Raw genomic sequence first — 12,917 nt, 5'->3', positions numbered from 1 at the left:
GCCACAACTGGAAATGTGCTTGGGGTTATTGTCCATTTGGAAGACACATTTGCGACCAAGCTTTAACTTCCCGACTGATGTCTTGAGATGTTGCTTCAATGTATCCACATCATTTTCCCTGCCTCATGATGCTGCCACCCCCGTGCTTCATGGTTGGGATGGTGTTTTTCGGCTTGCAAGCCTCCCCCTTTTTCCTCCAAACATAACGATGGTCATTATGGCCAAACAGTTCTATTTTTGTTCCATCAGACCAGAGGACATTTCTCCAAAAAGTACGATCTTTGTCCCCATGTGCATTTGCAAACCGTAGTCTGACTTTTTTATGGCGGTTTTGGAGCAGTGGCTTCTTCCTTTCTGAGTGGCCTTTCAGGTTATGTCGATATAGGACTCGTTTTACTGTGGATATAGATACTTTTGTACCTGTTTCCTCCAGCATCTTCACAAGGTCCTTTGCTGTTGTTCTGGGATTGATTTGCACATTTCACACCGAAGTACGTTCATCCCTAGGAGACAGAACGCGTCTCCTTCCTGAGCGGTATGACGGCTGCGTGGTCCCATGGTGTTTATACTTGCGTAATATTGTTTGTACAAATGAACGTGGTACCTTCAGGTGTTTGGAAATTGCTCCCAAGGATGAACCAGACTTGTGGAAGTCTACAATTTTTTTTCTGAGGTCTTGGCTGATTTATTTTTTATTTGGATTTATTTTGATTTTTTTCATGATGTCAAGCAAAGAGGCACTGAGTTTGAAGGTAGACCTTGAAATACATCCACAGGTACACCTCCAATTGACTCAAATGATGTCAATTAGCCTATCAGGAAGCCATTACATCATTTTCTGGATTTTTCCAAGCTGTTTAAAGGCACAGTCAATTTAGTGTATGTAAACTTCTGACCCACTGGAATTGTGATACAGTGAATTATAAGTGAAATAATCTGTCTGTAAACAATTGTTGGAAAAATGACTTGTGTCATTCACAAAGTAGATGTCCTAACCGACTTGCCAAAACTATATAGTTTGTTAACAAGAAATTTGTGGAGTGGTTGAAAAACGAGTTTTAATGACTCCAACCTAAGTGTCTGCAAACTTCCGACTTCAACTGTATAACATGAAATAATTAAAATAGTCCTCATTGTAATAATTACATAGAATCAAGTAACACTTCATAAACTGTTATTTACAGCATTTATATATAGCCTATGAGATTACATCACAGGTAAGAATCCTGCGTTTCCGTGGAGATGGAGATTGGCACATGACGGAGCCCTGACTCGTTGACACAAACACACTAACGTAAAACAAAGTTAAGAGAGACAACTGTCTAAAGTAATAATTTAAGAGCAGACTGTATTTACATCAGAGTTTCTGCATCATCATCATCAAAATACATATGAAGAAGGCAGATCTGGAATGGATGGGCGGAAAACAACAACAACAACAACAACAGGGGAAAAGAGGAAGTTAATCTGTGTTCATCAGGGGTCAGAGTTCACAGGTATACAGCACTAGAGCGAGGCTTCAGATCGCTAGCCTACCTGAATGCCAATAGAACAGTTACAATCTGTACAATAACATGAAGTCAAAGTCAGTGAAGTCACACACACAGACATCCTGAGGGAGAATCATCTACAAAATATATGAAGCTATATGCAGTCCATCCATATATTCACCTATAGCCCACTCACCTAACAAATATATTGACCTGTACGCCCCTGTCACCTAACCAAGATCCCCAGTTCATTCACCTAACAAATATATTGACCTGTACGCCCCTGTCACCTAACCAATATCCCCAGTTCATTTACCTAACAAATATATTGACCTGTACGCCCTTTTAACAAATATATTGACCTGTATGGCCTTAATTCTTCCACATATACAGTATGTAAGCCCTGACATGTGGTGAGGCTAAGCTGTTGCTCTGGCTTCACCGAGCAGCAGTTTCACACATTAGTTTAACATTTAGGTGACTGATTGATTGGAGTTGAGTGGTAGTGTGTTTTAAACTCCTGAGACAGTGAACTCACTGTTAACCAACACAATGATAACCAACACACTGTTAACCAACACAATGATAACCAACACACTGATAACCAACACACTGTTAACCGACACACTATCATCTATAGGTCTGTTCATCAACACACTGTCATCTATAGGTCTGTTCATCAACACACTGTCATCTATAGGTCTGTTCATCAACACACTGTCATCTATAGGTCTGTTCATCAACACACTGTCATCTATAGGTCTGTTCATCAACACACTGTCATCTATAGGTCTGTTCATCAACACACTGTCATCTATAGGTCTGTTCATCAACACACTGTCATCTATAGGTCTGTTCATCAACACACTGTCATCTACAGGTCTGTTCATCAACACACTGTCATCTATAGGTCTGTTCATCAACACACTGTCATCTATAGGTCTGTTCATCAACACACTGTCATCTACAGGTCTGTTCATCAACACACTGTCATCTATAGGTCTGTTCATCAACACACTGGAGATACTGTTTGGCCTCTGTGTCTGTTTGTATCTATGGTCCAACATGGCAAGCTCTGAGAAAGGCAGCATAGCACGATAAGGCAAACACACACACACACACACACACACACACACACACACACACACACACACACACACACACACACACACACACACACACACACACACACACACACACACACACACACACACACACAGGTATGATGACACTGGATCATTTCAAGGGCTTCACTTATATAGCGGGTTGTAGGGGTTATATAGAGACACAGAGAGGAACACTAAGAAGAAAGGAGGAATGGCTCTTAGTGGCTCTTGTTGTGAAGGTTGTAATGGTGGTTGTGGTGTCTGTGTGTATGTCTGTGTGTGTGTGTGTCTGTGTGTGTGTGTGCGCACTCCAGGGATAGAAGATTTTAGCTAATGAGGATGGCACTGACCAGTGATCATTGACTGTCAAACTGTCCCCATTTCCAAAAGAGGGAAGTTCCACTCACATTACCTGACACAAGGCAGATTCAGTTTCCCTCAATGACCACTGGGCATCGCAGGGCCACCAATGGGCTCCATATATAATAACAAATATAACATCTGGCAAACTAGAGACTTACATGATGCCTAAGACATGAAAAATACATCCAATACTGGCTGAGATAAAGGGTGTAACACACAAGGTGTAGGCTGCATACAGTATACATAAGCAGTCATATGAGTGACATAGCAGCTCATCAGGGTGTGTGTGGGCTGATGGGAGGGATTCTGATGATCTTAAAACAACATAAACCAACAGATTCCAGAACTGTCCTTCGTACTACACAGCTTTCTGTTAACTAGGAAAGGAGCTCTTTACCTATGTGTTATTACACGGGTATTGACCTATTAGGTGTCTGTGAGTCTGTGTGTGAAACAGAAACTCAGAAGAATATGAACGGAGACCTCGTTATGAAAATGATCATTTCCAGAGTCAACACGACTCTCTCCTTTCCTCACAGGAGTTCAGTCACATTTAGCATCTACAGGAATCGTCTGAATCGACTAGTCTGAATCGACTCCTTTGAAATGACTCATCTGAATCGTCACTCCTGCGGTTCACTCCATCTGTTTTGCTCAGCCTTAGAGATTGACAGCTGTCAGTCAAATGTCAAACTGTCTCAGAGTCCCGCCTTCTCCGCATGAGGACGTAAAAAGGGAATAGTTTCCTTAGGTTTCTATTAGCCTAGAGATACTGCTTTCTCCACTCCCATTGGTCAGTATGGTTACAGGCCCCTCCCCCCGTCCCCCTCATCCAGGCAACCGTTGAGGCAATGGGTGTCATCGCAGTGGCTGTCATCCCCAAGTGCACCCTGGGATTGCAGCAATTCATATTCTTCATCCAGGAAGTCGAGGCTATTGTTGCTAGGCAACCCACGGACGCTGAACTTGTGGGAGACTTTGGTCCACTGTACTCGATTGGTCGCTACACGCTCATACAGCTCGGTTGCCCCTGGTAACAGCTCTGACAGCAGCCTATGAGAGGACAGGGGCGTGGGACACAATATTAGGTGGTGCTGTGGGCCGTGTTGTGATTGGGTCAGTAGTGATAAACGCTGTGTTGTGATTGGGTCAGTAGTGATAAACGCTGTGTGGTGATTGGGTCAGTAGTGATAAACTCTGTGTTGTGATCGGTTCTTACTTGTAGATGGGCATGGCGATGTGTTCCATGAAGCTGATCTGTAGCTCTGGGATGTAGGCCTTCTCTCTGTCCATCATCTCACTGGGACGATTCCCCATCGCCTTCTCCTGCACACACAAGTAAGTTACACACGTCAGATACACACTCACCCCCCCAACACACACACACAAATACGGTGCAGGAATAAAGTGCAGCACACATACCAGATCCCCCTGGGAGAAGAACTCTTTATAGATCAGCTCCTGAATACAGAGGAGAGAAAATTGGTTTAGGGTCAAAGGTCAACTAGGGTCTGGGGTTAGGGTTGAGGATTTAGGTTAGGGTTGAGGTTAGGGTTGAGGATTTAGCTTAGGGTTGAGGGTTAGGGTTGAGGTTAGGGTTGAGGATTTAGGTTAGGGTTGAGGGTTAGGGTTGAGGTTAGGGTTGAGGATTTAGGTTAGGGTTGAGGGTTAGGGTTGAGGATTTAGGTTAGAGTTGAGGGTTAGGGTTGAGGTTAGGGTTGAGGATTTAGGTTAGGGTTGAGGGTTAGGGTTGAGGTTAGGGTTGAGGATTTAGGTTAGGGTTGAGGGTTAGGGTTGAGGTTAGGGCTGAGGATTTAGGTTCGGGTTGAGGTTAGGTTTGAGGATTTAGGTTAGGGTTGAGGCTAGGGTTAGGGGTAGGATATGAACATGAAACTATAGGGTTAGTGGCTGGGTTTTGGTTAGGGTTGTGGTTGAGGTTAGGGTTAGGGTTGAACCTGCATATGGACATGAAGCTAGGGTAAGGGTTGTGGTTAAGGGTTAGGGTTGAACCTGCATATGGACATGAAGCTAGGGTAAGGGTTGTGGTTGAGGGTTAGGGTTGAACCTGCATATGGACATGAAGCTAGGGTAAGGGTTGTGGTTGAGGGTTAGGGTTGAACCTGCATATGGACATGAAGCTAGTGTAAGGGTTGTGGTTGAGGGTTAGGGTTGTGGTTGAGATTTGGGTTAGGAGTAGACGTTAGGGTTCCTCACAGCAATCTTGCGGGTGGTCTTCCAGCCCTTGGTCTGGTCCGACAGGTCGCATGAGGTCATCAGCAGGCACAGCAGCAGAGAACGGTGGGTCTGATTCCTGGGATTGTAGCCAGCTAGGACACACACACACACAGACATTCACACACATACACGCACACACACAGACACTCACACACACAGACACGCACACACAGACACCCACACACACGCGCACACACACACACACACACACACACACACACACACACACACACACACACACACACACACACACACACACACACACACATTTACACACAGACATTTACACACAGACACACACACACACACAAACAGAAAGGGAAAGAAAATGGAAGACTATCATACTCACACACATACACCTCCCGTGGGGCGAGATTGTCAGCCTAGGTAGACTCAAACCTTCTATTGCCTAAGGCTGAAAATTGTTTCCCTCGGTTTAGGTGCAAAAAAAGTATAACGCACGCACACGCATACACACACACACACACACACACACACACACACACACACACACACACACACACACACACACACAGCCTTTACCGTCAGCCATCCTTTGCAGGTCGGGGAAGATGCGGAGGTGGTGAGCCAGGTCAGTGGCCAGGATAATATCCCTCATCAAGTCCAACATCCTCTGGTAGTCCTGACAACCACACACACACACACAGCCTATAATAGTCCTGGGTTTCCTCACTGTGTATCAGTATCTGACAGGCAGCTCGACGGCAAGTAAAATACTGTAATATACACTGGGGCAAAAAAGTATTTAGTCAGCCACCAATTGTGCAAGTTCTCCCACTTAAAAAGATGAGAGAGGCCTGTACTTTTCATCATAGGTACACTTCAACTATGACAGACAAAATGAGAAAAAAAATCCAGAAAATCACATTGTAGGAATTTTAATGAATTAATTTGCAAATTATGGTGGAAAATAAGTATTTGGTCAATAACAAAAGTTTATCTCAATACTTTGTTATATACCCTTTGTTGGCAATAACAGAGGTCAAACGTTTTCTGTAAGTCTTCACAAGGTTTTCACACACTGTTGCTGGTATTTTGGCCCATTCCTCCATGCAGATCTCCTCTAGAGCAGTGATGTTTGGGGCTGTTGCTGGACAACACAGACTTTCAACTCCCTCCAAAGATTTTCTATAGGGTTGAGATCTGGAGACTGGCTAGGCCACTCCAGAACCTTGAAATGCTTCTTACGAAGCCTCTCCTTCTTTGCCCGGGCGGTGTGTTTGGGATCATTGTCATGCTGAAAGACCCAGCCACGTTTCATCTTCAATGCCCTTGCTGATGGTAGGCTTTGTTACTTTGGTCCCAGCTCACTGCAGGTCATTCACTTGGTCCCCCCGTGTGGTTCTGGGATTTTTGCTCACCGTTCTTGTGATCATTTTGACCCCACAGGGTGAGATCTTGCGTAGAGCCCCAGATCGAGGGAGATTATCAGTGGTCTTGTATGTCTTCCATTTCCTAATAATTGCTCCCACAGTTGATTTCTTCAAACCAAGCTGCTTACCTATTGCAGATTCAGTCTTCCCAGCCTGGTGCAGGTCTACAATTTTGTTTCTGGTGTCCTTTGACAGCTCTTTGGTCTTGGCCATAGTGGAGTTTGGAGTGTGACTGTTTGAGGTTGTGGACAGGTGTCTTTTATACTGATAACAAGTTCAAACAGGTGCCATTAATACAGGTAACGAGTGGAGGACAGAGGAGCCTCTTAAAGAAGACGTTACAGGTCTGTGAGAGCCAGAAATCTTGCTTGTTTATAGGTGACCAAATATTTATTTTCCACCATAATTTGCAAATAAATTCATAAAAAATCCTTCAATGTGATTTTCTGGATTTTTTTCTTCTCATTTTGTCTGTCATAGTTGAAGTGTACCTATGATGAAAATTACAGGCCTCTCTCATCTTTTTAAGTGGGAGAACTTGCACAATTGGTGGCTGACTAAATACTTTTTTGCCCCACTGTAAATATGGTATGAAAAGAAGGTACTCTGTAATGAAATAAATGCCACCACAATCAGAAATAATGGATAGATTAAGGAAATTCATTGAGGGGAAAGGTTTGTATTTCACAGCATTTTTCTGTAATTACAAGGGATTGGTGCAAGCAGACTTGCTACTAGGTAACGTGTTTCCACATTACAATACATTATTGAATATCTGGCGTTTTAAATCACTTGCACTTCTAGAGGCCTTAACAAAGGATTCCAAACTGGCAGCGACTACAAGGCAAAATGACATAGCAAAATGCTCAACCATTTAAGGTTTACGACTAGCTGCCACTCCAATCTGTCTCCGATATATTTAAATTGATGGGACACTACAACCACATAAAAGTTAAATTGGTACAGCATTCTGACTCACCATGAAATACACATTAAATCCTCTTACAAGGCATGCAACAAAATATGTTAATGAGCCAGAAACAACAATGTCATGCGCCCACTAGTGGTCAAAAGGTTTTTGGCGCCCCAAAGATACGGTAGTGTATTCTGTGGGGTGGAATTACAGGACCATTCGAAATATAGCAATTATTTTCCCACCTACAACATTTTCCCACAATGCACCATCATTTACAGTATGCTACAGTAATATGTTTCAGTATTTTACTGTATTTTACTGGTGATAACACCCATAATTACCATATAACTTAGTTATGTTACAGTGCTGTTAACACAACACACACACACACATACACACACAGAAACACAACTTATAACAGTCCTGGGTGTCCTGTTAACACAACACAACAGCAGTGTGGGATCCCAGGCTGGAGAGAAACAAACCTTTCTGGAGAACTTGTCGAAGATGTTGCAGCCGTGGGTGTTCAGAATGGCTATGGCTTGGGCAAAGTGGTGTCGCTGTGGGAAAAAAAACACAGGTTATTATGGGATAGGAAGTTAAAGGATGGCCACTAGGTGTCACTATAGTCCCAGAGATAAATGTGTGTGTTTTTACCTCCATCACAGAGCCCTCTGAGCTGTAGAGGGCAGCCAGGACAGATTGCTGTAGAGGAGGAAGACAGAACACGTTGTTCCATAGATAGACCTGCTCTCTATGCTGCTGTAATTACTGAAGTGTACTACCCTTGTCTAACCACAGTCTTTCCTTGACTTTTCCTACTGTGTGTTGGACAAGTGTTACCGGTGCTATCCCTGTATGTGTGTTGAGCGAGGTTGTGTGTGTGAGGGCTGTTTTCCAGGCTGTGCCTACATGTACAGTGAATTCAGAAAGTATTCAGACCCTTTGACTTTTTACACATTTGATACGTTACAGACTTTTTATAAAATGTATTAAGTCGCGCCCCCTACACACAATACCCCATAATGACAAAGAAAAAACAGTTTTGCAAATCTATTAAAAATGTATTAAAAAGGCCCAGACTACCTCTTCAAGCTGGTTGAGAGAATGCCAAGAGGGTGCAAAGCTGTCATCAAGGCAAAGGGTGGCTACTTTGAAGAATCTAAAATATATTTGATTTGTTTAACACTTTGTTGGTTACTACATGATTCCATATGTGTTACTTCATAGTTTTGATGTCTTCACTATAATTCTACAATGTAGAAAATTGTAAAAATAAAGAAAAACCCTTGAATGAGTAGGTGTGTCCAAACTTTTGACTAGTACTGTAAGTATTCAGACCGTTTACCCAGTACTTTGTTGAAACACATTTGGCAGCGATTAAAGTCTTGAGTATTCTATATACACCTGTATTTGGGGAGTTTGTCCCATTCTTCTCTGTAGATCCTCTCAAGCTCTGTCAGGTTGGATGTGTAGTGTCACTGCACAGCTATTTTCAGGTCTCTCCAGAGATGTTTGATCAGGTTCAAGTCTGAACTCTGGCTGGGCCACTCAAATGAATACATTTGCTAAAATGTCTAATAATGTAACACAATTTGAAAAAAGTCAAGGGGTCTGAATACTTTCCGAATGCACTGTACGTGTGCATTTGAGTGTGTGTGTATGTATGTGTGTGTGTGTATGTGTATGTGTGTGTGTGTGTGTGGTGTCTTACTGAGGCCACTTGAAAGGAGTTGTTAGTCCCACGGTGGTCCAGGTCATGACACATACAGGAGACAAAGAGAGCAAAGATCTCTATATTCCTACAGACAGAGAGGGAGGGGTATGAGGTTAGACTGTAGGGTTATAGGGTTTAGTATGTAGATTATAGGAAAAAGGGTGCCAGGGTTTCTACTAGCTCCAGGTAGTTGGCCAGGCCCAGATTCCTGTAGAGGAGATAGGGTGAGGAATGTAGGGTATAGGGTGTAGTATGAAGGGTTAGGGTATAGGTTAGATGGTATAGTATGTAGGGTAGATGGTATAGTATGTAGGGTTAGGGTATAGGGTAGATGGTGTAGTATGTAGGGTTAGAGTATTTGGTAGATGCTATAGTATGTAGGGTTAGGGTATAGGGTATATGGCATAGTATGCAGGGTTAGTGTATAGGGTATATGGCATAGTATGTAGGGTTAATGTATAGGGTATATGGTATAGTATGTAGGGTATAGGGTATAGTATGTAGGGTTAGGGTATAGTATTTAGGGTATAGGGTAGATGGTGTAGTATCTAGGGTTAGTGTATGGGGTATATGGTACAGTATGTAGGGTTAGTGTATAGGGTAGATGGAATAGTATGTAGTGTATAGGGTATAGGGTAGATGGTATAGAATCTAGGGTTAGTGTATTGGGTAGATGGTGTAGTATGTAGGGTATAGGGTAGATGGTATAGTATGTAGGGTTAGTGTATAGGGTAGTTGGTATAGTATGTAGGGTTAGGGTATAATATGTAGAGTTAGGGTATAGGGTAGATGGTATAGTATGTAGGGTTAGTGTATAGGGTAGATGGTATAGTATGTAGGGTTAGTGTATAGGGTAGTTGGTATAGCATGTAGGGTTAGTGTATAGGGTAGATGGTATAGTATGTAGGGTTAGTGTATAGGGTAGTTGGTATAGTATGTAGGGTTAGTGTATAGGGTAGTTGGTATAGTATGTAGGGTTATGGTATAATATGTAGAGTTAGGGTATAGGGCAGATGGTGTATTATGTAGGGTTAGTGTATAGGGCAGATGGTGTATTATTTAGGGTTAGGGTATAGGGCAGATGGTGTATTATGTAGGATTAGTGTATAGGGTAGATGGTGTAGTATGTAGGGTTAGGGTATAGGGTAGATGGTATAGTATGTAGGGTTAGTGTATAGGGTAGTTGGTATAGTATGTAGGGTTAGTGTATAGGGTAGTTGGTATAGTATGTAGGGTTAGTGTATAGGGTAGTTGGTATAATATGTAGGGTTAGGGTATAATATGTAGAGTTAGGGTATAGGGTAGATGGTATAGTATGTAGGGTTAGTGTATAGGGTAGATGGTATAGTATGTAGGGTTAGTGTATAGGGTAGTTGGTATAGTATGTAGGGTTAGTGTATAGGGCAGATGGTGTATTATGTAGGGTTAGGGTATAGGGTAGATGGTGTATTATGTAGGGTTAGGGTATAGGGTAGATGGTGTATTATGTAGGGTTAGGGTATAAGGCAGATGGTGTATTATGTAGGGTTAGGGTATAGGGTATAGGGTAGATGGTGTAGTATTTAGGGTATATGCTACATGGTGTAGTATGTCTACTTACTCCAGGTAGTTGGCCAGGCCCAGGTTCTTGTAGAGGAGATAACAGAAGTGAGAGACCGAGAACGCGTGTGTCCAGTTGTGATAGGGAGGATCTCTGTAACCCTTCTTTACCATCAGACAGAACCTGAAACCATGACAACCACACAATCAATCAACATAACAACCACTTCATCACCATAGCTACCTCTTCAGACACACAGACAGTGAGTGGACTGGAGAGAAAGAGAGAGAGTGAAAGGTACCTGGCCAGAGTGTGCAGGTCAATCTTATAGGCGTTGATGAAGCCCATGTCCTCAAACATACTCAGGATGCCCTGGACACACAGGAGGGGAAGAGATCAGACACAGGAACTGTGTTCATCTGGCTGGATACTCCCCAAATCAGTTTTACTCGTATTGGTCAAAACTGTGTTATTATGAGGAAGATTGTTGGATGTGCACATAGAGATGGAAAGAGGTCTTATCTTTGTGTCTACACCATTATAGGATCTGTGACAGAATGGGTGCGTCTTTGAGGCTACCTCCATTTTAAAGTAGTCAACTTTCTTATTTTATATTTGAAAAAAGTGTAAAGCTCATATTGGTGATTTACTACCACCTGCAGATATCAAATCCTGAACCAAATCATGTCATTAATTTGTTGTGGCCACTAGATGGCGGTAGTAAAGCCATTTACAAACTATAGCACCCAATCAGAAGAAAAATCAATGCCCTGTTCATTGGCTGATTTACTCCCAACACATAGGAATCGCCTACTTTAAAATGGTGGAAGCCCTCAATGGCAATGTCCATGCTAAAACAGGTTATTTCCAAGTTGAGTCCTCTATCGATCCAGTATCCTTGCACATTGTAAATACAGTACTGGAACTGACCCTGTAAATACTACGCTTACTTACTTTATCTAGATCTTCTTATTTCTTATTTTTATTTTTATATCTCGTGTGTTTTTGTTCTACCTTGTTATTTGTTTGTATCACATTGTTATTGATTACTGCATTGTGGGGGTTGCAAGAAAAGGCATTTCGCTGTACTTGTGCATGTGACATTTAAAACTTGAAACTGAAACTATGCATCTCTATGGATGTGCACGTAAACACACACACTCTTCCTCTGTCCCTCTGTATTACCATGGGTGTGTTGTCGTCAGGTAGTGAACGGGGTGTGTAGGTGAACTCAGCGAATAAGGGATGAATCTCTTCCACTGGCTCCAGCCCAGTTACCAACAGCTGGGTCACCTCCTCTGCTGACACCTACACGCACGCACACACACACGCCCACACACACACACGCCCACACGCCCACACACACACACACACACACACACACACACACACACACACACACACACACACACACACACACACACACACACACACACACACACACACAATCACATTACTTCTGCACTGGATGTGTGTGTGTGTGTGTGTGTGTGCTGTGTGGGTTAGTATGTGTGTTTCACCTTCATGTGGTACATCATCATCTCGTTGGCCAGGTGGGATCTGAACTGAGCCTCATGGACCTTCTTATACAGAAGAGACTGAACACACAGGAGAGACCAGTCAGTCAACCACAACCACATCATTACACAGGAGAGACCAGTCAGTCAACCACAACCGCATCATTACACAGGAGAGACAACTCAGTCAACCACAACCACATCATTACACAGGAGAGACCAGTCAGTCAACCACATTATTACACAGGAGAGACCAGTCAGTCAACCACAACCACATCATTACACAGGAGAGACCAGTCAGTCAACCACATTATTACACAGGAGAGACCACTCAGTCAACCACATCATTACACAGGAGAGACCAGTCAGTCAACCACAACCACATCATTACACAGGAGAGACCAGTCAGTCAACCACAACCACATCATTACACAGGAGAGACCAGTCAGTCAACCACAACCACATCAGTACACAGGAGAGACAACTCAGTCAACCACATTATTATATAGGAGAGACCACTCAGTCAACCACATTATTACACAGGAGAGACCACTCAGTCAACCACATCATTACACAGGAGAGACCAGTTAGTCAACCAGAACCACATCATTACACAGGAGAGACCAGTCAGTCAACCAG

At 43.0% G+C, this 12,917-nt stretch overlaps 1 protein-coding gene across 1 annotated transcript in view; it reads right to left on the bottom strand.

Moving 5' to 3' along the window:
• Positions 1-995: 995 nt before the first annotated feature.
• The window catches only part of LOC110536894 (cGMP-dependent 3',5'-cyclic phosphodiesterase-like), a 243,922-nt gene continuing 232,000 nt past the window's right edge, over positions 996-12,917 (bottom strand). The window contains exons 20-31 of the mRNA XM_036964740.1: positions 12,282-12,359; positions 11,947-12,069; positions 11,063-11,133; positions 10,822-10,944; positions 9,219-9,306; positions 8,162-8,209; positions 7,990-8,064; positions 5,738-5,837; positions 5,174-5,286; positions 4,382-4,420; positions 4,179-4,285; positions 996-4,012 (exon numbers count right to left, since the gene is read on the bottom strand). Of these exons, the coding sequence (XP_036820635.1) occupies positions 3,763-4,012; positions 4,179-4,285; positions 4,382-4,420; positions 5,174-5,286; positions 5,738-5,837; positions 7,990-8,064; positions 8,162-8,209; positions 9,219-9,306; positions 10,822-10,944; positions 11,063-11,133; positions 11,947-12,069; positions 12,282-12,359 (1,215 nt within the window). The 3' untranslated portion in view covers positions 996-3,762. The remainder of the gene's footprint in view (positions 4,013-4,178; positions 4,286-4,381; positions 4,421-5,173; positions 5,287-5,737; positions 5,838-7,989; positions 8,065-8,161; positions 8,210-9,218; positions 9,307-10,821; positions 10,945-11,062; positions 11,134-11,946; positions 12,070-12,281; positions 12,360-12,917) is intronic.

This window comes from Oncorhynchus mykiss, chromosome 27, assembly GCF_013265735.2.
Source record: "Oncorhynchus mykiss isolate Arlee chromosome 27, USDA_OmykA_1.1, whole genome shotgun sequence".
Taxonomy (NCBI): domain Eukaryota; kingdom Metazoa; phylum Chordata; class Actinopteri; order Salmoniformes; family Salmonidae; genus Oncorhynchus; species Oncorhynchus mykiss.
This window is presented reverse-complemented; position numbering and strand designations above follow the sequence as displayed.